Source organism: Limanda limanda, chromosome 9, assembly GCF_963576545.1.
Source record: "Limanda limanda chromosome 9, fLimLim1.1, whole genome shotgun sequence".
Classification (NCBI taxonomy): Eukaryota; Metazoa; Chordata; class Actinopteri; order Pleuronectiformes; family Pleuronectidae; genus Limanda; species Limanda limanda.
The window spans coordinates 24,693,092-24,720,322 of record NC_083644.1 but is presented as its reverse complement, the minus strand read 5'-3'; the positions used below and the strand labels follow the sequence as shown (position 1 = coordinate 24,720,322).

The following is a 27,231-nucleotide window of genomic DNA, read 5'->3' as shown; positions in this document are numbered from 1 at the left end:
GTCAAAGAACATATGCTGTCATTTGTCCAACAATCAATGCTGCATCGACCCTGTTTCCTTTTTCAACTCTGTCAGCTTATAATTTGATATGGTCTCAGTTTGAAGGGTGAGCGTGCCTCAGGTCAGCCAGCCTAGAGAGCACGTTCCATAATGTACAGTAAATGACGTGTCACCTACATATGCAGACAGCATCTCAAAGCATTTAACTGTATTATTTCTCCGTATCTTATATCAAAGTACATTGAAGTGTGGCAGTAAGCTCTGACACCACTCCTCCATGTTTGTATCAGTGATTTCAATATAATAGTCTAATATAAATTTCTCGGATTGGAAAGTATTCTGTGTGTTGTGGACATATTTTCAAGTTATCCAATCAAACCATTTGACAACCCTACGTGTGTACTACTGTCAGTCCTTATAACTTAATCTAACAGTCTAGACGTTCATATCTTTTTATTTGTTTTTGTGATCGATGTAGCGATCACATACGTTCTTGGCAGAGAGTGCAGTCCTAGTTTATCCAGCTTTACTTGTCATCACACATGCCTGCTGCACTGTGCATCATCACTGTCTCGTGCACTCGTCTCTGTCTTACTTCCTTTATAACCCAATCTGAAAATGTCAGCTCCACTCTGATCTTAATGTTGAGATTATTCCTCTCGTTTTCATTGCGCCTTTTTAATGTGTATCACATTCGAGCCAACCAAAGTTTTGTTGGCACAGTCACAAACGAAATCACACTGAATGTACGTCAATATTTAAAAACAAATGCTTATTTTGCTGGAGTGGTTGTGTTGACTTGTGATTCACAGTCTGGTTCCCTATTGATTGTAAGTGGGTGATTATCAGGGAACGAAACGGGGCATATCTGTAATATTTTATCCACTGATGTGTGGGAGGATGTAATTGGTCGATCAGTGCCCTGTAGGGCATCTTGTACAGAGTAATGCTGTAGGTTTCCTTCCTGTCAGTCTTTCACTCTTCTACCATCACCGTCATGCTCCGACAGCCTTCACAACATCTACTTTTTCTAATCCCTCCCTTTTGAAGGAATATCATTTCAAATGTATGTGCTTCCACTTCTGATTTTTCTTTTCTCTCGCACTATCAAATGATTTTGCATTGTACATAAACATGATTGCTGTGAACATTGTATTATAAAGTTGCACCCATTTACAAAACCTTAAATGGGCAGTAGTTCAGTCAGTGTCTCTGAGTGTTGGAGTTTAGCGTCAAATGTTTGTGTACACTAAACACATTGTCATATATCAAATAAACATGGGAATTATGCAACACAAAGTCATGGACTCTTCTTTTTTCTTCTTTTTACTGTGTTTGTCATTGAACACTTATTTCATTTTATTTCAATAATTTATTTAAACTGGTCGTCTCATTGAGACCAGGATGTATTTTCAAAGAGAGACCCGTGACCAGAAAATAAATGACACTAATTATTCCCTGAAAATACATGATACACGTGTATAATGTATGTGATTATAAAAAACTTAACATCCTCAAGTGAAACGGGAGAGTGTAACTAAGGTCAATCCATTTGAATGCAGAATAGTAGGTTTTTTCTAAGAGTTTCACAACTAATGTTAAAATGCCTTGTGACCCGACATTGTACCCTGAGAGCAGACAATGTAAACATTAAACTCCTGTTTAAATCCTGACTGCTCGGCCTCTGCTATGTTGTCGGACTCTAGAAACAGTCTCGGTTGAGAGTTGAATAGGGAAGAGGAGCTTTGCTCATTTTTGAGATTCATTTGTAAGTCGCTGAGATCACCATATTCAGCAATGGGATAACCTGTGTAGGCCTCCAGGTTTCAAATGTCAAGTTGTTATCATTGACAACTATGAATGAATACATGCATACTTTATGTTCTGACCTAATATTTTATGTCAGGTTCAGTTCATATTCAGTACACCTTTGAATCGATTGACTGTTAGGCAACAACTGACTCAAAGGTCATATATTTGAACATGGACAGGCCAATAAAACAAGGACACATTATCTCAGTATAATCTTTATCAATAGCAATATAACCATATAATATAACTAATAACAAATATTTGTTTGACCTCACATTTGTTAAATGTTTTGCTGTTCATCAAGAGTTTGTAGTTGTTCGTAAAGAAGAGTTTAAATCCACAACCTTCACTCAGGAGCAAAAACTTTAAACCGAGAAGTAATAACAATGTGACATATATTTAGGTCGTCATCGATACTGACTGATATGTACATTTTATCTCTATAATATTTATGACCATCTCACCCTGACCTAATTTGAGCACACTTATAACATGATTGTGAACATGAGGTACTGCATGAACTACCTTGTTGTTACCAGGGCAGCTGAATTCAGAGTTGCCATGACCACATACATTACTGATCCTCATAGACCTTTAAACCAGTAAACCAGTAATACAACCATTCCCACGTATACATTTTAGGGGTATTTATTTTATAACCTCGTAAAATACAGCTTTCCCTTTAAGAACACAAACACACGCACACAATCACACGCGCGCGCACAGACACACACACACACACACACACACACGTACAGTGGTTAGCTGCTAGCTGATGATTGACACACAGAGACAGTGATAAACCTTCTCATGACAACTCCACATCACCTCACAAGGTCAGACACACACACACACACACACACACTGTGACACGGAGAGACACAACACGACTCCTCTTCAGATCTTATGAGAAGATTCCCATCAGATAAATGTTAGCATGCAAGGGTTAGCCGTGCTAGCTAGCTCCAGCCCCAGTGCACAGATGTTACCTGCAGTGAATCAGCACCAGGAGGCTAATTCTCAGATCGGTTTTTATCCGTTTTTTGGATGTTTCTAAATTCAACGTGAGCCTCGTCAGCAGCGGAAGTGAAAACGCGTTGACAGCTTGGATGTCATGTTAGCTCAAAGTTAGCTTCTATCAAACCTCTGTAGAGCCAGCTGACATGATAACACACACTACTCATCAGTGATCACAATAAGAGCCTGTTGCTGCTGTTGTTACTGAACATGTCCTCTTCCCTTCCAGCTGCTGCTTCTCTCTCTCACTCACTGATCCAGAATCAGTCACTTCATCATTTAATACGTGTCCAGCAGCCACAGGTCAGTGTCATGGGAACTCACAGTCAGAGATACAAGAAGCTCCTTTAAGCAAAAAGTGACAGATTGAATACAAGTTTTTCACAGTGTTTTATAATGAAACCATAAGAAGGAAATTACTCCATGAAATAAGAGGATGTTGCTTTTTTATTTTAGGAGCTCATTCCAGTTGTATGCAGTGTGTTTGGACATAGCTATCAAATATTAAACTGACTGACACATGTAACAAGACAACGGTCAGTGTACACGTTAGTGGTGAATCCTGATTAAATCCTACTGATTAATTGTTATTTCATTATTTAGATATATGCTTGTCGCTATCATCTCCATCATTTGAATTTGGATGATGTGTGCAGATCCCACTTTTTCACATTTTTGGGTTGCTCTCATTAACAGCTAAAAATAAATACATGAGTGAAAAGCATTAAATATCCGCATAAATAAATACACAACAACATACATTGGTTTCTGACCTGATTTGTTATATATGCTTCACTTGATACACAGTAAACATTTATTTTATTCTTTAGCTATTAAGTAAAAACTAACAACTTTTAAAGAACATTTGAAAAAATCAAAAGTGCATGTATCAAATCAACTTTCTGGTTGTTATCATGGCAGATGGATTCCAGATGTCCACATGTCAGCATACCGCAAGTGTTTGTAATAAATGTCTGTTTATTGATATTACGTTTTTTGTTGAATAATGTGCAATCTATGGATGATATTTTTGGTCTTAATTTAAAGTCAATGGGACAATGAAGGTGAAATTTGATTCTCAGGTATGAATATTTTTGAGGGTGTCTATTTAATGACATCTTCCTGTAGCCAGGAGCAGGAGTAGACTAGTACCTTGTCTAGATTAAAAAAGTGTCACTCTACAGATTTACTATTCATTTTCCAATTTCTTCTCAGGAGTATGGCAAAGCAGACTGATGACATCATGCTGTTGAAAGGTCACACCTTCACTGAAAATACCTTTCATCATTTCTCAGAGATGGATCTAGACAGGTAGCTCGGATCTAGTCACATCCTATCAGTCTGTCCTGAGACTTTAATTCACTGAGAACAGAAATGTGATCAATGATTTGTTATGTTGTGACAAAGCTTTTCTCCGATGTACTCAATGAAACTTAGGATCTATATGGACTACAATGCTACTACTCCGCTGGAACCAGAAGTGACCCAGGCCATTACTGAAGCCCTGCAGGAAGCCTGGGGAAACCCAAGCAGCAACTATATCGCAGGTTTAACATACTTGCTCTGCACCTAAATAAAATATGTATATATTTAATTTAATATGCTCGACATAACCCACATCGAAAAAAAGAAAAACCTACAGCTATATATTTAACAAAACAATAATAAACCGACTTTTACGCCTAACATCCAACAAACAAGCCAACACAGTATCTTTATAACTGATCAACTTAAATAGAACACGTTAAATCTAAATAAAAATACCTGTCACATACTGTATATAACCATAATCACATCTCTCAATTAAATCTTTTTTTATCGTTCATCAGCAGAACTTCAATCTCAACAACAGCCTTTGTTTTCTTTCCTAAATTACATTATAACATTATTGTCCAGCTTCTTATGACAAAGATACAAAGCAGGAAGGAATGACAGAATGAAAAACAAAACCAACAACCTCAACACATATTTAAATATAAAAGCCACTTTTCATGTATTCAATGCTTGTAATACTTCCTACTATATACTTTCTAAGTGCATTACATTATCCTTTTTAATGGGTATTATGTTTTCCATGTTCAGATAATAACACATTTCTTTCTTCCGGTGCAGTAAAGTAGAGGAGGTGTGAATTTCCAAAGCTCAAGTATCAGTTTCTTTAGAGTTATTCATGACAAGAGAATTACCCAACTCCATGGAAACCTCACTGTGTTCTGGAGCATAACTTCAACTATACAAATGCAAAGATTAAATCCAAATTAAATTGACATTTTACTTCTCACACTTTGAAATACAGACACATCTGTATAGTCGGACTGGCTAAAAACATTAGTGTGTTATTGCATATAGAGCTGGGAAGTGAGATCCAATCACTGGTGGTCACAGGAGACGTACTCAGGATGTGTTCTGATGCCGGCTGTGAACAGACGTACTTAGAGCTGCTAGTTTGGATCGGATCTCTCCTGACGGATGTTAACAGCAGGTCTGAACCGAGAGCGGAAACAACGTATAAAACGTATAAAACTTCTTGTTGTTTTTAGGGGCCAAGGCGAAGGCAATCATCAATCAGTCCAGAGAGAATGTGGCAAGAATGGTTGGAGGGAGAGCAGAGGACATCCTTTTTACCTCAGGGGGAACAGAGGTATATTATATCTGTATATTTTAATTTTTCAAATTTATAATTGTATCATTCATACACCCGTGGCTCATCACAGACTCATCTTTCAGGCCAATAACCTGGTGCTTCACACTGCTGTAGAGCACTTCAGGAGAAACCGCCGAGCTGCAGAGCAAAGTGAAGGCCTTCCACACATCATCACCTCCACTGTGGAACACGACTCGGTCAAACTAGTAGCCGAGCACCTGCAGAGAGAGGGCAAGGCAGGTGGGTGGACAGGAAGAGGTCACTTTGCATGGCAGGCAAACTAAATGGAACCTGCCCCATTTAGGCATAAAACTGGTTTAACAGCCTGACAAGATCAACAAATGTAGGGTGGAGACTGTGAGTAAAGCATGTGAATGAGCTTGTTCTGCATCATGAGCTAGTTAATGATTGTCAATGTCATTCTATAAATATTAGGTATAAACTGATGAACGGCTTATTATTAAAATCCTGATTTATTATCTTATTTACCCAAAATGAAATATGTCACTATGTTACGTTTGTCACTATGTTATAATGGTACATTAATATCAATAACGATTTCAGACTGTAAAACATGGAACCCAAAACACCTGAATAAATTAAATGCACACACACAAAAAGCCTGTTTGAAGACTTTTAAATGAAGATACCATTGCAGCAGATCACAGTTAATCCAGTACAGTTTAGTTTATTAAAGTAACCATGTCTATATATTAACATCTGAAAGAGTAGCCGTCATACGTCTGCTCCCCTTTTTGGCTTGTTAGACTAATTGTGTTTTTGTCACAGATGTTACATTTGTTCCCGTGTCTAAGACGACAGCCCGAGTCGAGGTGGAGGACATCGTTGCGGCCGTGCGTCCCAACACATGTCTCATCTCCATCATGCTGGCCAACAATGAGACAGGAGTCATCATGGTAAGAGGAGACAGACACTCAGGAACCTGACCCCATCTTCTTTATTCAACTGTGAATCTTTTTACAGCACAGATATTATTATAAAATCTAGTATTTGCATAAAGATGTTTGAGCACAACAATCTGCCCATTTTTGAAGGAGGACTTGTATTCTATTGTGACTTTTTAAACGGCATTTTGATTTAAAAAATCAACATCTTCCTTTTGTCAGCCAGTCCAAGAGATCTGCCAGAGAATAAAATCTCTCAACAAGCAGCACGAGCGTCTCAGGATCCTGCTCCACACTGACGCTGCCCAGGCTCTGGGGAAAGTCGGAGTGGATGTCTGTGAACTGGGAGTGGATTACCTCACCATAGTGGGACACAAGGTCAGGAATCTGTTGCACATAAATGATGTAAATCTGGCAAAACATTTTATAGAAAAGGTTTGTTGCATTTCTAGTTCTATGCCCCTCGGATCGGTGCTTTGTATGTGAGCGGCCCTGGAACCAGAACGCCATTGTACCCGATGCTGTTTGGAGGAGGACAGGAGAGAAACTTCCGACCTGGGTAACAAAACACATTGTTTTTGTTGATGATGAAACAATAACAACAGTCAAAAGATCTAATATCCTTCTTTCGGAATATTACAGCACTGAAAACACACCTATGATTGCCGGTCTGGGAAAGGTAACTTTATTTCATTTAGTTTTTAACGGGGATACATTTCAGAATTTATTTTAGAATATTTATAAAGTCATTCTGAGATAGCTTGGTAAATATTTCTGATTGGAGCGTTACAGTAGAGATAAAACTCATATCAGTGACCTGATGCCAAGGACAGACACCTGACTGTTACTCTCTAAGACAACATACAATCACACGATGAGATTATCTAATTCCTGTGTTACAGCAGCAGATAATCAAAACAAGCTAGATAACAAAGCAAGTAGAAAATAGAATAATAGTTGATATTTAAAAATTAAATATAAAAATACAGATATTAGTACATACAAACACATAATATACACTAACATTACATACAAAAATAAAGTGAACTTGAAAAATCCTTCCACCAAGTTTCATAGTAGATTCAAACATTCAAACCATAACAGTAATTTATAGACTGCAGATAGTTATAGATCAGTTATAGCCAATTCAGAAGAACACATTTTTTGTTTGAGCATTTGCAAAATCTTGTACTGTGTTTTCTTTACCTTCTTGATTAATAATAAAGATTGCATCATTTGTTATTAGTTCCTTTGATTTATTGCATGGAAAAACAACTAAATGCTTAATAAATTAGTTTTGGTCAATCTCTTTTTACAACTATTACTACTCTTAACATTTTCTGTCATATTCCGTATGACAGCTGGATGTTTGCAGTACGTTGTGTACCATCAAATCTTTACATCAGTAGTCTTGTTAACACAAACCTTCTGTTTGTCAATTGATCACATATTTATTCTATTTCATATCCTACCTTGTAAATATATTTATTTATGTGGCACTTGGCACTAATACTGAAAAAATTATATTGTTCCTCTCAAGTCAATGTAGACTTTAACTCTAACATATTTTCCTGCCTGTGTCTGTTTAGGCTGCAGAGCTGGTGACCGCTAATCTGTCAGATTATCAGCGTCATATGCAAAGTACCAAACTTTACCTGGAACAACGACTGCGGGTTAGTTTGATTTTATTTTGAATGTTATTTTGTTTTTGAATGATTTTTTAATTTATTTTGAAGAATGTTTTACACCTCCTTTGCTGGTATAGATCATAGATAATTTACATATGTGCACATATAGATGGAGCAGGTGTTTAAAAAACAAAGACTAATAGAAATATTGTATTTAGCAAGAAACTTCAATTCTAGATCTCCAAAGATGAGTTTGGATAAGGTGTGGATGATACTAATTTGTTTGTTAGATATTAGAACCTTAGTAAAAATAAAATGATAAACTTTGTTAACATTGTCTTAGGAGTTGACCATGTTTTCTTCCCAGGCCATATTTAAAGATCGGATCCACTTCAACAGCCATTACCCCGGCTCTGATATCCTCCCCAACACATGTAATGTGTCTATCCTGGGCCCAACATTACAAGGTGATGTCATGACTCGTCTGTCTCTGTCCTGCGTCTGTTGTGGCCTGCAAGTCCAACCAGTGTCCTCTAACCCTACACCAATGTTTGTGACAGGCAGTTCATGACCTGCACTGCCCTATTTGTAAACTACAAAGCCTCTGAATCATTAATCTCTCTCTCTGCCCTGCTTTAGGCTGGAGGGTATTGTCCAACTGTAGGAGGCTGCTGGCCAGTGTCGGAGCCGCCTGCCACTCGGACAGTGGGAACAGGTAAATGAGTCCCTCAGTCGCCTGCTCTGCCTTTGTTCAGACACCAGAATGATCAGCATTACATAATTCTCCTGTGATACAGGCCTTCCCATATCCTCCTGAGCTGCGGCGTCCCCTCAGAGGTGGCAGCCAATGCTTTGAGGTTGAGCGTGGGCAGAGGGACAACCAGGGAAGATGTGGATGCAGTCGTGGAGGATCTGAGGAAAACCGTGCAGCTGTTGGAAGAAATGAACTGATGGACTTCTTGTGCACAAAGTAAAGTAAATCCCGGAGGTCAAATAAGGATGTACAGGGTTAAACGCACACCACCTGTGCTTATTGTTACTTGTGAAATGGATGAAAAATTTAATATAAATAATAAAGGAGAACTTGAAGTGACCTGTGGGGTGATGTTATGAGGAGATGCATTTACTCGGCTTCCATCACGTCATATGAGAAGCTAATCAGCTTATTGGACCCAGGGCAACATGTATGAGTATTATTGAAATTAAATATTAAAATACATTTGTAAAAAAAAATTTAAAAACTCCTTTCACTGATCTCATCAGCCATGAAATGTTCCATCTAGATTACATTCCTTCAAATTTATCAGCCTTTTGCTTTAGAAATATATATTAAAAAAAATCGTCTCATTGTATTCCAGCATGCCTTGGCTCCGACTTCTCCCATTACTTAAGTTTCCGTGCTGCCTCAGCTCCCCCATCTCCAGTGAAGCGCGGGTGCGTGTGCCAGCATATGGTCACTGCCACACAAAGGAGAGCAGGGGGGCCACGACTGCTGCTCCTCCACCCGTCTTTCATTACCTTTCTATCTCGCTGCCTCTGACCCCCTCCTCTCTCTCCTAACGGCCATGTTTGCCAGCTGGCTACAGATAGGGTGTCACTTTCCTGGCTCGGGAGGAGGCTATGAGTGCATGAGTTTTTGGTTATTCTATGCAAGTTTGTGCATGTGAAAAGATGACGGTACCCTGCTGGGATCGAAACAGCTCCAGCGAGCCTCTTCTGTGTGCCACAGCCTTCTCATAGCAGCCAGAAATGGTGCTTCATCGGGCCATCCAGGCGGCACGAGCAGGGGATCTTGAAACCCTGAGGGAGCTGGAGTCTTCTGGTCACCTCTCACCAGCCATCACCGACACTCAGGGTGCCAGCCCGGTGCACCACGCGGCCAGGTGTGGACGCCTGGAGTGCCTGCAGCTCCTGGTGAGCCACATGGGTCTGGCAGCTGATCTCCGGGCCTTGAACAGGGCCACGCCAGCCCACGACGCTGCAGCCACCGGCCACATCCGGGAGCTGCGCTGGCTGGTGAACCAGGGAGGCTGCAACGTTGAGGTAAGTTGATCGACTGGGAGCAGTTGTAAACCAATGCCTTGGATAGATGCCACGTGTGTCCAGTTTTCTGCTTCCACCGACTCGATTGCGTGCAAGTTGAAAATCAGGCGAAGGCTTCAGATAGTTATCTAACTGATTCTCGAGTACAGTTACATCACTGCAGTTGTAAACTGTGCTGGGCAGTACCTTTTCACATGTATTACCAGCTGATTACATCATATGGTGTTGACTTACTGGGTATCCATTCGTATAGTGTAGGAAGTGTTGAGGGGAGCTCCCACTAAACGTGGCAACTTGTGAAATACAGTCATTCTATCTCCTGTCTTCTATCTACCCTACATTATCAACTCTGGACGACAGCATAATGATTGGATTTGTAAAATCTTCTACCTACTAATTCTACAAAGGCATGTCTTTCTGTGGAAAGCATATCTCGTGAACTGCTCATCTAATTGGCTTCACATTTGGTGGGTTTATGGTAAATTCCCTACAAAAGAACGTGTGATAAGTTCAATATTAACACAATTTAATTAACAGGAGACCAGTACTCTGTAGCAGTCAGTTGGGACGAGGCAGGCTGCCTTCAGTCTGTGGACTGAGTTGAACATGTCTTTGACGTCCTCAGATAAACTGGAGTAGCAGTCAGCCACTGGCGGTCTGCGGCAAATAAAATCAAGCCTGCATTTTTATAATATAATAATTTTTTCATTTCACCATATGGGACTGACACAGACATACTCGAGAGTTGCCGGTGCAAATCTCCGTTCATAGAATCACTTCCTCTTTAGTAGGTTGTCCTCAAAGAAAAAGCACAACATATATATTTTTTTGCTGAAATGCTTCAGATCAAGCTTTTATTATGAAAAGTTGAGAATTTGCATCTGAAGATTGTGTCGGTGGCTTACAGACCTTTCAACTAGTCAACATTAAATGTATGAACAAATAACGACCAGTTCAGTAAATCAATCAAACTTTTATATAAACCACACACGTGAACAGTCATAATGCAAATTCAATTACATTTTTCATTTTATGAAGAATTTTACAATAAAATCTTCAATGCACTTAAACCAGGTAGGATGAACACTCTGCACACAACATCCATCACACAAACAATAAAACGTGACAGTATATTGTAGAACTGTTTGAGGAGGACTCACTAATGACAAGGAGTAATTGTGAAGTAGCTCCAGATCAAGCATGAAGTGTCTTGATAATCACTAAAGTGGTCGAGTTGAATTTGTTTCCTTGCTCCATCTAACTCTGAACTGTTTGAATGTCTCCAGGACAGGGACGCTGCCGGTGCCACAGCCCTTCACCTCGCGGCTCGCTTCGGTTGCGTGGAGGTCATCACGTGGCTGCTGTCAGTCGGAGGACTGGCCGAGGTGGAGACTGACTGTGGAGCAGTTCCCGCTCACTACGCTGCAGCCAAAGGAGACCTCTGCTGTTTGAAACTACTCATTCAGCAGGCGCCTGGGTGAGATCAGAGCACTCGCTTTCTCTGGTGGCATCCCCCACACTGAACTGTCATGACAACAGTTTGATGGATTACTATGAAAAATTCAACACAGGCATTGTGACTGTGGTGAACCCATGACTGCTCCTCTAGCACCCCCATGAGGCTGACCTCTGAGGAATATCTTGACATCTATTAGATGGACTGCCATGAAATTTACAACAGATATTTAAAGTCCTTAACAGCTTCGGTGCTCATCGGACTTCTTTTCTAGTGCTACCAGATGGTCAAAATGTGCACTCATTCTTTTAAATTTTATAACATGGGTGCACACAAAGTATTCAGAGTTTGGTGAACTTGAACCAACTCCACCATGAGGCTTAATTATTAGCTGTTAATTGAAATAATATGAAAAGGATCATCAGGACATTAGGTTTACATATTGATTATCTCCTCAGTGAAAGAGTCTCGCTTTTCAACTTGCGCCATCATCCAGTCAAATTTAATTGTGTCCAATTAATTGGTCCAATGCAATAATAATGATAATAATTTATTTCTATTACGTTTATCTAAACAGGTTTACAAAGTGCTTTACAACATTTTCGGGGATGAAATGAAGCACAACAGAAACAAAGACAAAACAAAAATAAGAAAGGTAACATAATAGAAAATATTCAAAACAAGTAACAACCAGTAAAACTACAGAAAATTAGGCATTACAGATGTAAAGATATCTTTGAAGCAATTGTTTGATAATAATAATACATTTTATTTCTAAGTGCCTTTCAGAACACTCAAGGTCACCTTACACAGCAGATTAAAAAAAAACATCATTAAATTTAAAACAGGTTAAAGTCTAATCTCCTCAGGCAAGGTGTTGCAGAGCCTAAGGCCCTGATGGCAAAAGCCTGGTCACCCTCATGACCTGCCTTGGTTTATGAACTGATAGCGAGAGTTGGTTGGAAGAGGTCAGATTACAGTTTACAGCATAGGAACCTTAGCTATAAAAGTTATTAAAAATGTATTAAGAGATCCTTAAATCAATCCTAAATTTAACTGGCAGCCAATCAAGGAAGGTGTGTCATTACAGTACATTTCCATCAGTCTCTGCTGTTTAAGCTGTTTAATGCTACTTAACCAATGTTTGCATGGTAACATACCAAACCAGCGCCAATAAACATTATACCTGCCAAACATCAACATGCCAGCGTTACCATTGTAGCATGTTGTGATGCTGATGTGAGCATTTAGCTCTAGTCCAGTCTCGCAGAGACACTAGCATGACTAGTCTGGCTATTTAAATGAATGCAAGTATTAGAATAATTATGTAGTTATTATAATAAATGATAATTTCATTCAGAGTATTTTTTATATGAGTGTCTACACCTGGATGGCAAAAATGAGTTTCTTCTAAATGTGAACAAGGGGCTGAGATATAAGAGGGCACTATGTGGATATTTGAGGCAGGTGTTGCTTAGTGACTTCTTTTGGCCAAATGAAACAGAATCAGAAGGCCCCTGGAGTAGAGGACTATTTTAAAGTGCAGGTCTTTTTCTTTCCACAATATCCACAGTGGTCCTGGGCCCTATCAACTCGAGTCGGGGTTCCAGCCTAAGTAATACCCAATGCAAGAGGTCTCAGAACCAAGCCTGGAGTTAGAATAACACTCTAACGCCATGGAGGGACCGTCCTGCCATCTGCAACCATTTCTGAGCCACGTGAGGTTCAGTCTGGTGGTGCTTCAGCAGCAGTCAAGAGCACAAGTCCTTTCCCTGTGCCCCCTGCTCACTGCAGAGTAACCCCCTGAGTTATACGTACTCCAGATTGGAAATCATTGGTTTAAATATAATCTTTACCATTTTGTTTGTTTTTTATTTATTAGGATCCCCATTAGCTGTGACCTAAAGTAGAGCGAGTCTTCCTGGTTTCCACAATTCAAAATACATACAAACCTTTAAAACTGAAAAAAACACTAAATCTCACTCAGTCTACACCAATAAAATGTTATGTTCCACTTTTATCATTAAATGTGAAAACAACTTAACATTGCAGTTATCACAGATGTAAAACTATAAAACATGAGAATTTAATAATAATTAATTTAACAGAATCATTATTTTAGGAGTAAAAACTTACATAGACAGTTGTAGCTTTTCCAACAGAAACTCCCTTCCATCCCTTCCATATGCTTGGCCTCCTACCAATGTGATTCAAGAAACAATATCTGATCAACTACCTCATACATTAACACAGTAATAATGTGCAATTAACACATGCAACTACACAATGCAAAGAAGCTTATGTTGATTAGGAAATTAACTGAAATAATGGACAGAGATAAGTTGTTCAAAAACTGAAAATGTCGGGAAACAGGAGCCAGTCCACCATCACAAACCTGAGAGTGTGACACTGAGTGAGGACGAGATCAGAGATATGTTGGCTCTCCGGCCTCATCTCCTTGTTACAGGAGAGTATGACTTTAGTTTGCATGACGCATGGAGAGGTCAGACCACGTGAATAAAACATCTTGAGACGCTGTCACTCACAACTCAGCCCGGTGGTTGGTGAAGTACAGTACGTACGTCAATGTAAATGCAGCCCTGCTGTGTCCTAACAGGCTTTTTAGGCAGGAAGTCAAAAGTTTTTAGATCTCAGATTCTTCCAAAGAAAAAAAGAAAAAGAAGTATTTAATGTTTTTGAAAGTTGCAGCTTAGGAGCAAACAATAAAATGCATATTTTCCTTTTGTTATAGAATTGATCCCTTAAATCCATAACATTGACTTCATTGTATCCATCTGCATCATGTGCTGCTGCGTATAAACTGTTCTCCAAATGTTAGTCAATTCCTATAATGGTCAGACAAACTGTGAAAATATTGTCAGTTCAAAACAGAGCCAGCATCAGGGAATGTCACAACAGTGGTGTCACTGTTCACTAGTTGTTGCATTTAGTTTGAAACAAATGAAAACCTTCCAGGACACCACTGACGTCTTTTCGGTGGACCTCATGTAGTGAATTTCCCTTTTTTTTAAAAACTTCTCGTAAAAATCTGGTTTAAATATTCCCTAGTAAGGATCTTTAATTTCATGATGTGCATTGTTATCCATGGTTTTTATGCATCTACGCAGGCAACAGAGTGTTGTTAGTGTGTCCGACTCATTCTTGTGAACATGATATCTCAGGAACGCCTCTTGGGATTTTCCTCAAATTTGGCACAAATGTTCACTTTGGACTCAGGGAGGAGCTGGTAGATGTCAGTGGTCAAATTCATGGGCGTATCTCAAGAATTTATATGCTACTTGTGACATACTTAAGAACAAATGTTTAACAGGATAAAAATGATGGTATTTTACATCCAATATTTTCAGCAAAAACACTTTTCTGGCCAAATTTTCAAACTGGAACATCGGATTAGAACATATTTGCTGCACCTTTTTCATACCGAACTGTTGTGTTGCCTCAGACATAGAATTCTGACAATGGTCACATTTAAGGAGTTAATGGCCAATCTAATCTTGTTTACCCATGTTGTTGTCTGTTGGAGTACAGGTGTGTGAACCACCAGACATGGATCGGTGCTACCCCGCTCTACCTGGCCTGTCAGGAGGGACACCTGCATGTTGTAGAGTATCTTGTCAAAGACTGCGGCGCCGACGTCCACCTGAGGGCTCATGATGGCATGACCTGCCTGCATGCTGCTTCTCACATGGGCCACCAAACTGTGGTGGTGTGGCTGGTCAGTTACGAAATCCACATTTATGTTGCATCATTATAAAGTGTCTCTTAAATATGTTAAATCTCTTTTCTATACCCCCCAAACAGGTGACCTTTACTGATGTCAGCATGTCCAGCCAGGACAGAGATGGAGCGACTGCTCTGCACTTTGCGGCCAGCAGGGGACACTATTGCATCTTGGAGAGGCTGCTTCACTTGGGTTCAAAGGTCATCACAGATTACTGGGGAGGGACCCCACTTCATGATGCTTCAGAGAATGGAGAGATGGAGGTTTGGCAAAACTTTGAATTTTACCTCCTACTGTTGTTATTTTTTCTTCTTGTGTAAATATAACCAGCTGAATATAACCTTCTTCTTCTTCTTCTTCTTCTTCTTCTTCTTCTTCTTCTTCTTCTTCTTCTTCTTCTTCTTCTTCTTCTTCTTCTTCTTCTTCTCATTTTGTTGTTTCCTTTATATCAGTGCTGTAGAATCCTTTTAGCCAATCAAGCAAACCCCTCAGATCAAGATATCGATGGGTTCACAGCAGCAGACTTGGCAGAGTACAACGGACACTGTGAATGTGCCACATATCTCCGTGCCATGGAGAAAAACGTAAGCTCTCTGTCTTTCTCTCACCTACAGTTTATTTAATGTTTCCCATTTTCTCCTCCTCTTGCTTTGTATGTGTGTGAGTATTGCCCAGCTGTTTACCTTGGCATAAAAATCAAAGCTACACGCAGTTCGGGGAGCACGGTCAACAGCAAACATCTGGAAGATCTTGGAACGTCAGTGAATCATTCTCTTTATTTGTGACATGTATTTGGTTCAGGCCAACCCTGTCCTCTTGCCCTCCACTCAGCCTGATTGCTCTGCTCTCCGTTTAAGAGCTCTACGAAAGTGGAGAATGAAAGCTTTTGTGTTGAATAAGGCATTACAAGCTATAGTGGCGTGAGTACCGGAGGAGATTCTTCGTTCTCAGTTTCGCCACGGAGGACTCTCTGAGATTAGCCCTTTTGTTTTGTGCGGAAACGCGGCGCTACTTAATGTGATTGATGAATATTTTAGTGTTTACACCTTGTTTGTGCTGGTGACGCCTGTTCAAGTCAGGTTTCAAACAGTACAAACTGGCCTGTGTGGTGTCTACAGCCTGCTCGGAAACATTATATCCTGAGTCATTTGTTTTCCTTTCACAAAGATGCATAATAAGTACATTTAAAGTTGAAATCCGAGCTGGCTGAGTTGATTTAAAGTAGGAAACACAGAGCACTGTAAAGTGGAGGAGCCCCTGGGGACCACTCTCTCAGCACACTTGGTGAACCTTAAATCCTTACAGCTGTCCAGATGCAGCCTCTCCGTGTTTCTCCCCATCACACTTCACTTGCTGCCTATGGCGCAGACTGCACAGCGATGTACACAGAGCATCGAAAGGTGTTGGTCAGTAGAAGCCATGAATAGGTCAGTGGAGAAGAGCTGCACTCACACATGAAGAGGATGGTGACAGCGAGCCAGTGAGGCGTGGCCGCCCAGATCCCCTTCAGAAATAATCCCCCCTTCAACAATGGAGAGCTAATTAGCACAGGGGCCGCTGTGGCACCGAACACAGGCAGAGCTGCCGCCGGCTCCGGGCCTATCAGTTACCCTCTCCAGCGGCTCAGGTGGAGGGCCCAGGGGCTGAGCCCGTTATGAGATCCACAAGCTTAAGTTTCAGCGTTTTTTTACCATTCTGATGCCTGGAACCGGAAACTCTATCCCTCTGTGGACTCGGAGCGCAGGATGTCATTGGCTTCAAACGCACGTTTGATTGTGTGTCATGTGTGTTTTTTCCAGAGACTTGGAAGTGCTATGATTGTCACCTCTGGATACTGTGTAATATTGATAGCAGACAGGATGCTGGATTATATTTCTTGGCCATGTATGAGTTGTACACAAACTGAGGCTTGATGGGAACAAAGGGGTCATCTGATAGAGAACCTGGAAGACAAGTTAATTTATTTAAATCCAGAGAATCCTTGGAGAACAGTGTGTGATTCGTCGAGGCCTACTGTGCTTGGGATGAGTTGTTCAAGTAGACATCCCTTAATTACATTTGCGGAGGGGTTTCACATTTGTGAAGTGCTGCATAGATCAGAGGTTTCATTGGTTATCAGTCAGATAATCTCATTTCCAAGCTGCGACCTAAATGGATTGGGACGTTGACCGGGTGTGGGGGGCCTGCGTATTTGGCCTCTCTGCATGTTTGGATCGCTCGCAACAAGGTCAGACTTGTTCTGCACCGTCAACCTCTCCTCATCTCTCATCTAGGAAACAGCTGCAATCAAATAAACAGAGCGTGGCGTGAGGTTTACTTCACACACAAACGTTTGCTCTCCATTCAGGGCGATCTTGCCAAAGATACTGCTGTTTCAGGATGTGTATTTTTAGAATACTTGGACAGAGGAAACACGTGTCGTCCATCTCCACGTTGTTTTTTGCAATGCGACACAAAACACATACTCGTATACCTTTTTACATATACTGGATTTTATGAATTGCAAAGTCTGGCTGCATTACATACACGCTCTCAACAATTAGTCAATGAATAAATTATTTAGAATTAATTCGTAACTATTTGTTTCTGTTTATGTAATGTTTTTAAGTGAAATACCAAAGAAATGTGGATAATTTGAGATTGTGGGATAGCATTTGTTTTATTAATCGCTAAAACAATGTCATTTCCTCTCGGTTATCATTCCTCCTTTCCATCCTGGCCCTGAAATGATCCGTTCCTAATGTATTTTAATGTATATTTAGTATAACAGAATAATAATGTGTCCAAAACAGACAGATAAAGCCCTATATTAACCATAAATATAGCGTGGACTGTATTTGTGCACTGGATTGTGGATTAGTCCCCCATCACATTAATTGTATTCTAATGTATCTCTTAATAGCTTAATAGCTGAGAATAATGTAAAATATCAGCAGTTTTCTATTATTTTAAGACATTTCAAGAATTTGATTTCTGCAGTAACACCTGAAAAACAGCTAAAGTTTGTCACAACACGTTTGTTGTTTTTACCTTATTAACGGACAAAGCCCTTCACTTAGTCTCATAGTGTCATATTGTATTTCCGCTGCCACTGTAAAAAAAAGGAGATGCTTGATGAATTAGCTGCCTCATTCAATTGTCCCAAGTGGAAAGATCACCTGAGCGCACACATGGATAAAATGTCTGTTTTCCAGCTGCTTTGACAAGTCTTCCGCTGACACATCCCTTCGTGCAACAACGCGGCCGTTGGTTTGTCGATGTATTAGTGACATTACCGGCCACCCAATCCTTCTCGCTTAATTATTAACAGCATTCTCCAATCGGAGTTTATTGTTTATTGCCCAGCGGCCCTCGGCCACTGGCGGAGATGCCGGTGATGTTGTCAAACAAGTGGTCGGCGATGTGGAGATAGCGGCACATTCTTCAGCACGCAGTGGCTGCCCCGGATACCTGGCTGCACCTGCACGAGTCAGCGCCTCAGGAGCTTTGTTGTGCAGTGAAGTCGCACCAGTGTGCTGCTGCGTTGTACAAGGTCAAGGTTGGTGAGTTTTAAGTTGGTTTATTTATCACTTTCATTGGCTTTTGTAGTCATGACAGGACTTTTTAATGTTTTCGTCACTTTTTTTGTGTGTTTTATTACCTTTTCTTTGGAACGTTTGTTTGTATGTAAGTAACCACACAGGTTTTGTAGTTATTTTTGTAAAAGGAAAAATGAAGTTTAGTCATTTCTATTCAAGGGCTGTAGCTGGCAGATGTTTTGGCTGTGTTTTACCTATGTTCTGATCTGAAGTGGCCTCTTACGGTCAGGCATGACTAATACTCCAGGCTCATGACCTTACTTTGAGCCTCGGTTGTCGTTGTTGATTTTTGCAAATTGGACATGATTGTTTTTTTCTTCCCCTTTTTATCAAATCTTGTTATGTTTCTAAATCTACTTTTTGCAACAGGAGTTGTGACATAATTCTAGTATGAAGTAGTCCTATATTGTCATAATAAATACACATATGTGTTGTTAAGCTACACTCAAAATGCAAAAAAGCTGTAAAAGTTGGCAAAAAGATTGCATCCGTCATTTATTAGCCTCACTGGCGTTTACCTCCACACAGGAAACCTGAGAGTATTTCAACATGTGAGTGGACATGTATTTACACTGTAGTGCTCTGTGTATAATGTACACCCACTGTATACATTCCACGTTTCAATTTATCACCGCGAACATGAATATTTCACATGGAAGCAGGTTGTTTTAGTGATTGATTCCAGAGCGCAGAATTACAAGACATGTTTCTTAAATACACACGGTGTTCTGAAATACTTAAACTCTCTCATGGCTCTGCCCGTAAGGAGCGCAGATTACTGGAGCTGCATATCTGACAATGAGACAGCACTGAGTAGCTGTTTCTTAACTCTTGGCTCCTAATCTGTAGTGATCAGGGTCTTTGTGGTCTTTGATAGAAGGGAGAGTGGAGCCAGGCCAAAAACAGGGTTAGGCTTTCTATATCTGCGTGGCAATTATGATGGGGTGCTGATGAAAACCAAATGCTCTCTGGCCACTGGGTCTAATTAGACACACACACACACACACACACACACACACACACGAGGGCCGGTTCACCGAAGCTTTTAGGACGTTGAACTGTTACGAGAAGGGTCACAAAGAAATCACGCTCCCTTGTTTATCTATTTATGGGTTGCACAACTTCGGGGAAGTTTATTCCTCCGCCTGAGCGGTGTCACAGCATTTTTCGTGCTGTTCGACATCAAAGTGTGAGAGGAAATGGCGAGGACCACCTCGTGGACACAAAGCACCGCGGCACGGAGCAGCATATTAGGCTGCCTTTGATGTTTTTGGTTACTAATAATGTCCTTGGAGAGCTACAGTGGATAGGCTTTCTGCATGGAGTGCATTAGGACAATGCAGGTTCATTAAAGGAGATCTAAATGTTTCCATACATCCGTCCGAGAGCAGTGTGAAATGCTGCCAATTATTCAAGGTTGCTTACCACGTTGTTTATGTACTGAATGTCCTCAGGCTATAAGAGGTTTGGACGTGTTACTCTGCATTTAGGCGTTCTAATAATTCAATGATTTAGTGTAGTTTATGTGTATATTTGTTTTTTTAGATAGAATTGTTTTACCAGCATAATGCACAGCGCATTTTGATAACCTATAGTATATAGCCTGTTAAAACAATGCAGTATTACTTCCATGTTCAACCTAAAACAGCGTACTTACAGTTGGGACAGATCTACCGCACACACTGTAATTAAGAGTGAATTAACACTAACATGTTGTACTGACAGAGAAATTCAATCAAACTTTGCTATTACTTCCAAATGCTACTTCTTTTCTGTCTGTATGAAATTTTCTAAAACCTGCAGTGTTTTTCTACCATATGCTATCTGTCTCTGAACCAAATACATGTTACTGTTCTTATCTTTACATAAACCTCAAATGTGTTGAGGGAGTAATACTCTATCTTCCTCGGGTCAGTTTCTTCCACATCAAGCAGGGAAATGTGATTTTTTTTTCTTCTTCTTTGGTGTTGAGTTGGGACAGCGAGAGTCCAGACTTTCAGCTTATTATTCTAAAAGTATTTTAGTAATAATTGTTCATTGGTCTCCAGTCCTTGAAAGTCAGATTTTGTTTCTGAGTTGAGAAGGTGGAATTTACCAACAGCAATCTCATCTCATCCAGTTTATATTATTTGAAGATGCCAGTATGTCTTTTCTCTTTCGATCACATCACCTGCTTGAGAATGCTCTTTGCGGTTTTCCAGAGGGACACCAATTTTTGTGTCACCTTTCTTTAAACTGAAAACCCCCTTGTGATTTTTATATAAGTTTCATCATAATTGCCATTCTATTGTCTAAAATAATAATGTTGCAACTATGATATCTGCAGACGCTGCAGACAGATACACTCATTGAGGTTATCCCTCCAGTGGGAGAAGAAGAGAAGGTAAAGTCGACTGTGCTGTTGCAGCGCAGCCGGGACGACTACTACGGAAGCCTGAGTGACACATGCAGTGACCGTCACAGCAGCAACACACCCATGGATAGTTTAAAGGTAAACCCTGATCTGATTGCTTCTATGTTTTTACTTCTTTTCATGATTTCATGTTATAACCTAAAGCAAATGCACTGTGTCTCTTTGTTTTCCCAAACTAGCAACCTGAGAGTGGGAAGCCCCCCCAGGCCAGATACCCTCAGCCTGCGTCTGCACCTCTTTTACCCTCTGCTTCATCCACACCTGCTCGGCCGGCGAAGTCCACAGTTAAAAGATTAGAGCAGGTTCATATTGCAACTTCTGGTGAGAGAAACATTATGAGTCATCTGAATGAGTCCCTCTTCAGTCACTTTAGTTAGGCAACAAACTGTGCTTTGGTATCGAATGGTTACTGTATTGCTTAATGGAAAAATTTGTTTTGTTGAACTCATTGAATGACTTAGACATGACTGGCTATGATTTTGTTTTTCAGTTATTAAAGGTTTCAAACAGCCCAATGCAGCTGGGAGGAAGATAACTCGCTCTGCTGATAAGACCATTATGCCTGATACAAGCCTCCTGGCTGGAAAAAATCTCCTCGGCAACATGAAGTCCATTACATCTCTGAAGCAATCAGGATTATCAGGAGTCTTCACTGGCCATGCAGTAAGCAAATAATAAGCTTTTCCATTTTGTTCACCCAATCAGCCACGGCATTAACAGGTTTGCTGTGGCTGATCCCTGACCTTTGTTCACCTTTCTTTAGTTAAGATGCTGAAACTAAGTTGTTGCTTTCTTCACTGCAGAATAAAATGGTCATCCTGCCCACTGAGGAGGCCAACCTGTCAGACATCGACTATCTGGTCCCCACACATGATGAGAGAGGCCGTTCCATTGCCGAGTGGAAGAGGCAAGTGATGGTGAGACAGCTGCAGGCCAGGCTGCTGGACGAGGAGGATCAGAGGAGGAAGGTAATGTCTTTCCAGAGATGATTTAATTATACATTTTCTATGGTTAGATCGTGAATGTCCCTAATCCACTGAGGTAATTGTACAGTTTCATGAAATCTTGAATCTTGAATTAAAGGTTGATCACACATGTTACAAGGGGCGGGGCCAGGGGGGCACTGGGACACTGGCCCCAGCTGAAATCTGTTTGGCCGCTGAAGTGCCCCTGTCCTGTCAGTAGTTTCTTTTTTTTTCAATAAACTAGTCACTTACTACTAACTAACATCATCTCAACAACATCTGCAGCTTTGTGGACCATTCTTCACACTATATGGTGTTTGGATGAAAAACATGAGACAGGGAACCTCAAGGAGTGGCCCTTTTAATCAACCGACAGAAAATGTATCACTTATTTTGGACTTGAAGCCATAGACATAAGTTAAAACAGTAAAATAATTTAGAAAGTACAGAAATGCAAAAATACCGAAAACTAAAATTTAAAATACAAAGTTAACACATAGGTAAAAAATAACTCAGTTGGCAGCCCTGACACAGGTAGACAATGTGCAGTACAAAAAGAGATTCAAAGCAAATACAGATGTTGTATAAAGTATAAATGTTTTATAATGATATACGTATAATAATATATGAAATTAGATGAGGTAAAAGGTCTGATGGCAGTCATCAGGAAGGACCTGTATCACTTCCTGACACAGCCAGGTGGAATGAGTCTGTAGCTGAAGCCACTCTTTGTTTTGTCCAGTGTTTTATAAAGGGGGTGTGACGCTTTGTCCATAATTGTTTGTAGTTTTAATACTATTCTTTTGTCAGTAACTTCCTACAGAGTGACGAGCTTGGACCAAACTACAGACCCGGCCTTTCTGATTTGTTTGTTTTGTTAATAAATTAACCATTTGAGTCTTTTTTAAGGAAAATGCTGAATAGTCTCTGGTTTTGTTTTCTGAACATTAACATTTATTTTAGTTTTGGACTCGTTAAGGTTAAAAAGTTGATGAGAAAAGTGTTGTTCAGCCTACTTAAAATTTAAATCTTCTCCCGAACAAATGCTTAATGAGGCGAAGCCGACCACAATGAGCAAAGTGAAAATCTTGATTTGAGTTTTCGATGCTGTTCTAAATCAGCATCTGCACAAAACAAAATGTAAAAACACTTTTACCCTCATTTACTTTTAATTGCACGAAACAAATCACTGAACACATAACTAGTCAAGTCGTATTTTTGAGGTTTGGATCACAGTTTTACTGTATCATTACTCTTTTTCTTGTCACCCCTAAGCCATTTGAAATGTAAAAAAAAGGGAGTTTAAATATGACAAGCTACATTTGTATCTGCCCTTTCTCAGGAAAATGGGAACAGATATGCCAAAGTCAGCTGGAGGTACTCCCAAGCCCACAATGCCATCCTGGGGCCCTCTGGTGAGCTGCTGACTGAGGATGACCTCATCTATCTGGAGCAGCAGATTGCCAATGTCTCCATGCAGAGGAAAAGTGAATGCTATGAGTTGGAGCTGGCTCGACTCGCCGAGGAGCTGAGGCACATTCTGCCGGCACCCATAGTCAACATCAGCGTCAACACGCAGTTCAGGAACTTCACGAGTCAAGTTCCTCTACCTCTGTGGTGTGGTCGCATCTCAGGCATTGTGAAGAGCATGTCTCTTCTCATGACCAACCTCACAGACCAGCCCCACTGCAAAATGCCCAACACCGACCTGATCACAGTGTTCTCCCAGGCTCCAGAGAGACAGAACTCCACCAGAGGACGCAGGGAGAGCATCAAGGATGAGATCCACGAGTTTGGAGTGTCTGTGAGGTCTCTGAAGTCTAACTTTGAGACACAGAACTCACCTTTGTCAGATGAGCCAGAGGAAGAAAAGGTTGTGTTAAGTCCTTCCTCACAGCTCGAGGCCACAGAGTCAGACAAACAACTTAAAGTCTTGAATCCCGCCAAAGAAACAGACCAGAACAGTGATTCCGGCATCGACTATGATGAAAATGTTGCAGATGTTCGGGAGACCACAAGCCTAAGAAAAGAGCGTATAGTTGTGCTGTTCTTAAGCCACTGGAAGAAATCTGCCTACAACCTGACACTGAAGAGCAAGGACGAAGCGGAGAGGAAGATGAGTGGCGGCAACCGGGGAGTGGGTGAAAAATCTGAGTCTGATCGTAGGGGCAGCTTAAAGAGTGCCCAGTCTAAGATGATGAACAGCTCTATGGGACATTTCTTCAAGCAGAGAAGTGCTGTCAACAAGATGCTGGGAAACTGGACAAGCATGATCTCCAGTGTCCCTTCGAGACAGATACGCAGGTACAACTGCATAACTTTTATAATTTGCTATAATCCCTTTTCCAAAACTCACTAGGTGCTCAAGAAGCACCACTCAAGAAATACCCATTTTATAAGACCCCTGTTCAACAAATGTTGATCATGTTTTTTGTCAAATTACCTGAAGTTTGTCCACTAACTCAACTGATCAATATTGTTATATTAACAATGGACTTACAACAACTGTGTAATGTGAAATGGTTTAATGACAAACCCAAAGAAAATGAAAAGGTTCACTCTGCTCTATGGAGCTCTTAGCATATTTTAGCTCATTCTTTTGGTTTTAGGACTGAGTCAGTTTAAGCTTATTCTCAGTAGCAGTTTTTAAAAGACCAGTGTGTAAAAGATGTTGTGACATCTAATGGAGAAGCTGCAGATTGCAACCAATAAAATACCCACCCCAGGCTCAACGGTAGAAGACCTGCTCCGCATGTAGATGCCGAGAGCTCGTTCTAGTTTAACGTAAAACAATAAAAGTATTGCGATCCACAACCATTTGCTACATGCTAACAAATGAACAACAAAGTTGGCAACGAACCAGCTGCTAAAGAAAGCTTTAGCCAGCTAATATCTAACTAGCTAAACAACCGGGCAATAATTCAGAATATTTAGCTTCTCAAATGTGAGGATTTTCTTACTTTTCTTTTTTCTCATATAGTATTTTCAATACAATATGTTTTTTCTTTGGACCATTTGTCAGAAAAACCAAGCACAGTTTGTATAATCATGCTGTGTTTTCCACAGGCTCCACAGGCAGCAGGCCCTCTTCTCCCCAGAGCAGTTCCTTCCTCGTGTGGACGGTGCGATTGTGGAGTATGACTCTCTGACCCTGGACCTCTTCATGCTGGGCTACTTTCACATCCTGGAGTTGGAGCTGCCTGTGGACGAACGCAAAATGAGGCATCTTCTGTGTTTTGAGGTGTTCGACCATATCGGGAGCTTTCCCTGGGAAATGGTCAGGGACTTCCACAAGGCTGTCATACAGGACATTGAGGCTGGAAACCGCGAGTGGAAGGACGGCCTTGAGGACATTAAAGTAAAGTTCTTTGGAAATACTGTGAGCAAGCCTGAAACAGCTGTAGAAGTGGTGAAACATAGCCTCCCAGAGGTTAGACAGGTCCCTAAAGTCATTATACAGACACCTACGCCAGATGAGGGGATTGTCTACCAAGGAACGGACATTTCCAGTTTCAGTAATGAAGAGATTTGTAAATACATTGATCGTAGTTTTGCTTTTTGGAAAGAGAAAGAGGCAGAGATTTTTGATTTTGAGTAGCTTCTTGTGATTTTTGATATTTTTTGTATGCTTTGTATGTAGACGAAGTTAGGGCTGGGTATCATACCAAAGTTCTTTTTGAATTGTGAATTGAACTGTCTGTTGAAAGTTGGCACTGAATGCTCAGCCATATTCTTGGCTTTGTTTACGTATTCTTTGATCAGATATTGTCTAATGTGATTGATCATTTTGTAAATTTTATACTGTATTTTATTGTGTAAAAGATTAAACATCAGTGAATTTAACAAGTTTGGACCATGTTAAAAATCTAAAAAAACGTTTTATAGTAATAAAATGTGTTGATATTTTGATACTGGTTTTGAACCTCAGGTTATAAAGAGGTAATGGCATCAAAACATTCCAGACCATACCCAGCCCTATTACAAAGGAGTGTGCTTAAAGTAACCAAGTGTGTTTTGAGTTTAATTATTTTTGTCTTTGGTAAGAGACCCTGCTCTGCTAAATATTCTCAAGAAAGCCAATGGTCAGATAGGAGGCACACCAATTTTAATAATCGTTCAAAATAAAACATTACACAGACATGTTGAATATTTGATTTTCTGCAGACTTTAAATTATATCAGATCTTTTTTTCTTAGTTTTAAGTCACCTTAAATAAAACCTCATACAGTATCTCAACCCCACATGGACTAACACTACACACTTATCGTTCATCGCCTTATTGTTCAATTGCAACATCCTGGTAGTATGCTTTTTACCTCTTTTACTAGCTTGCAGGAAGATTCAGAAAATGCCAAGCATGTGCCTGTAACAGCAGCTGTGGGTCCCATGTAGCTTGTTTGGAATCTGACATCAGCCCAGCGTCACTGTCGGTCCTAAAAATAACCCAGTGAAAGACAGGCAGTCCATCTCAATGTCTTGGAAAAAGCCTTTCGCCATGCTGCCCATGCACTCCATGCACTCCAAGGACTCTATTGACTCCATGTTGATCTGACCCGCTGCTCGGCTACAAACAACTTTTTCACAGGGACGATGAGCCACTATTTCCTTTCTCTTCTTTTGTGGTGAGTTTATTTGTTGGTTATTTACTTGATTTTACCGTGTTTGGCCACAGGAAATGTAGTTCATTGCTGATTGTGGAGGTGGTTCAAGATGCAGCTGATCACACGGCCAAAGCTACTTTGTCGTCCTTAAAACAACACAATGGTGACACACTTAGAAGACAAGGGACTTTTTTACAAGACATGTTTTCTGTTTTCACTGTTTAATCAGGAAGACCAAATGAGAATGGGAAGAAACTGTTTTCCTTCCATCCCCTCTATTTTTAGGCTGTTGTTGTTCAACCATACTAAAAAGTAAAAATAACTCATTACAACACAACTACTCTGCTACTCCACTCCACTTTTTTCTAAGTTGCATCATTTCTCAATCATACAGGTAAATCAAAACTGTCTTTCAAATAAAACATTC

At 40.4% G+C, this 27,231-nt stretch overlaps 2 protein-coding genes across 3 annotated transcripts; both read left to right on the top strand.

Annotated features, from left to right (window-relative positions):
* The first annotated feature begins 2,570 nt into the window (after positions 1 to 2,570).
* Positions 2,571 to 9,099, top strand: scly (selenocysteine lyase). 2 transcript variants are annotated; one of them, XM_061078246.1, is made up of 14 exons: positions 2,571 to 2,648; positions 3,059 to 3,132; positions 4,045 to 4,140; positions 4,267 to 4,376; positions 5,370 to 5,470; positions 5,557 to 5,713; positions 6,263 to 6,390; positions 6,601 to 6,756; positions 6,831 to 6,937; positions 7,021 to 7,057; positions 7,968 to 8,051; positions 8,374 to 8,473; positions 8,646 to 8,721; positions 8,804 to 9,099. In XM_061078246.1, the coding sequence occupies exons 3-14, from the start codon at positions 4,049 to 4,051 to the stop codon at positions 8,955 to 8,957; spliced, it is 1,302 nt and encodes a 433-aa protein (XP_060934229.1). In that variant the 5' UTR covers positions 2,571 to 2,648; positions 3,059 to 3,132; positions 4,045 to 4,048; the 3' UTR covers positions 8,958 to 9,099. The 2 variants fall into 2 exon arrangements, with proteins under 2 accessions (XP_060934229.1, XP_060934230.1); XM_061078247.1 differs by having other exon boundaries at positions 3,751 to 4,140.
* Positions 9,100 to 9,586: 487 nt separating this feature from the next.
* On the top strand, positions 9,587 to 26,327 carry LOC133010693 (espin-like protein). Its single transcript, XM_061078306.1, has 11 exons — positions 9,587 to 10,049; positions 11,336 to 11,526; positions 15,055 to 15,241; positions 15,328 to 15,510; positions 15,700 to 15,831; positions 21,152 to 21,316; positions 21,418 to 21,559; positions 21,729 to 21,901; positions 22,042 to 22,206; positions 23,546 to 24,507; positions 25,270 to 26,327. Exons 1-11 carry the CDS (start codon positions 9,756 to 9,758, stop codon positions 25,799 to 25,801), a joined length of 3,126 nt encoding a protein of 1,041 aa, XP_060934289.1. The 5' UTR covers positions 9,587 to 9,755; the 3' UTR covers positions 25,802 to 26,327.
* The last annotated feature ends 904 nt before the right edge of the window (positions 26,328 to 27,231 follow it).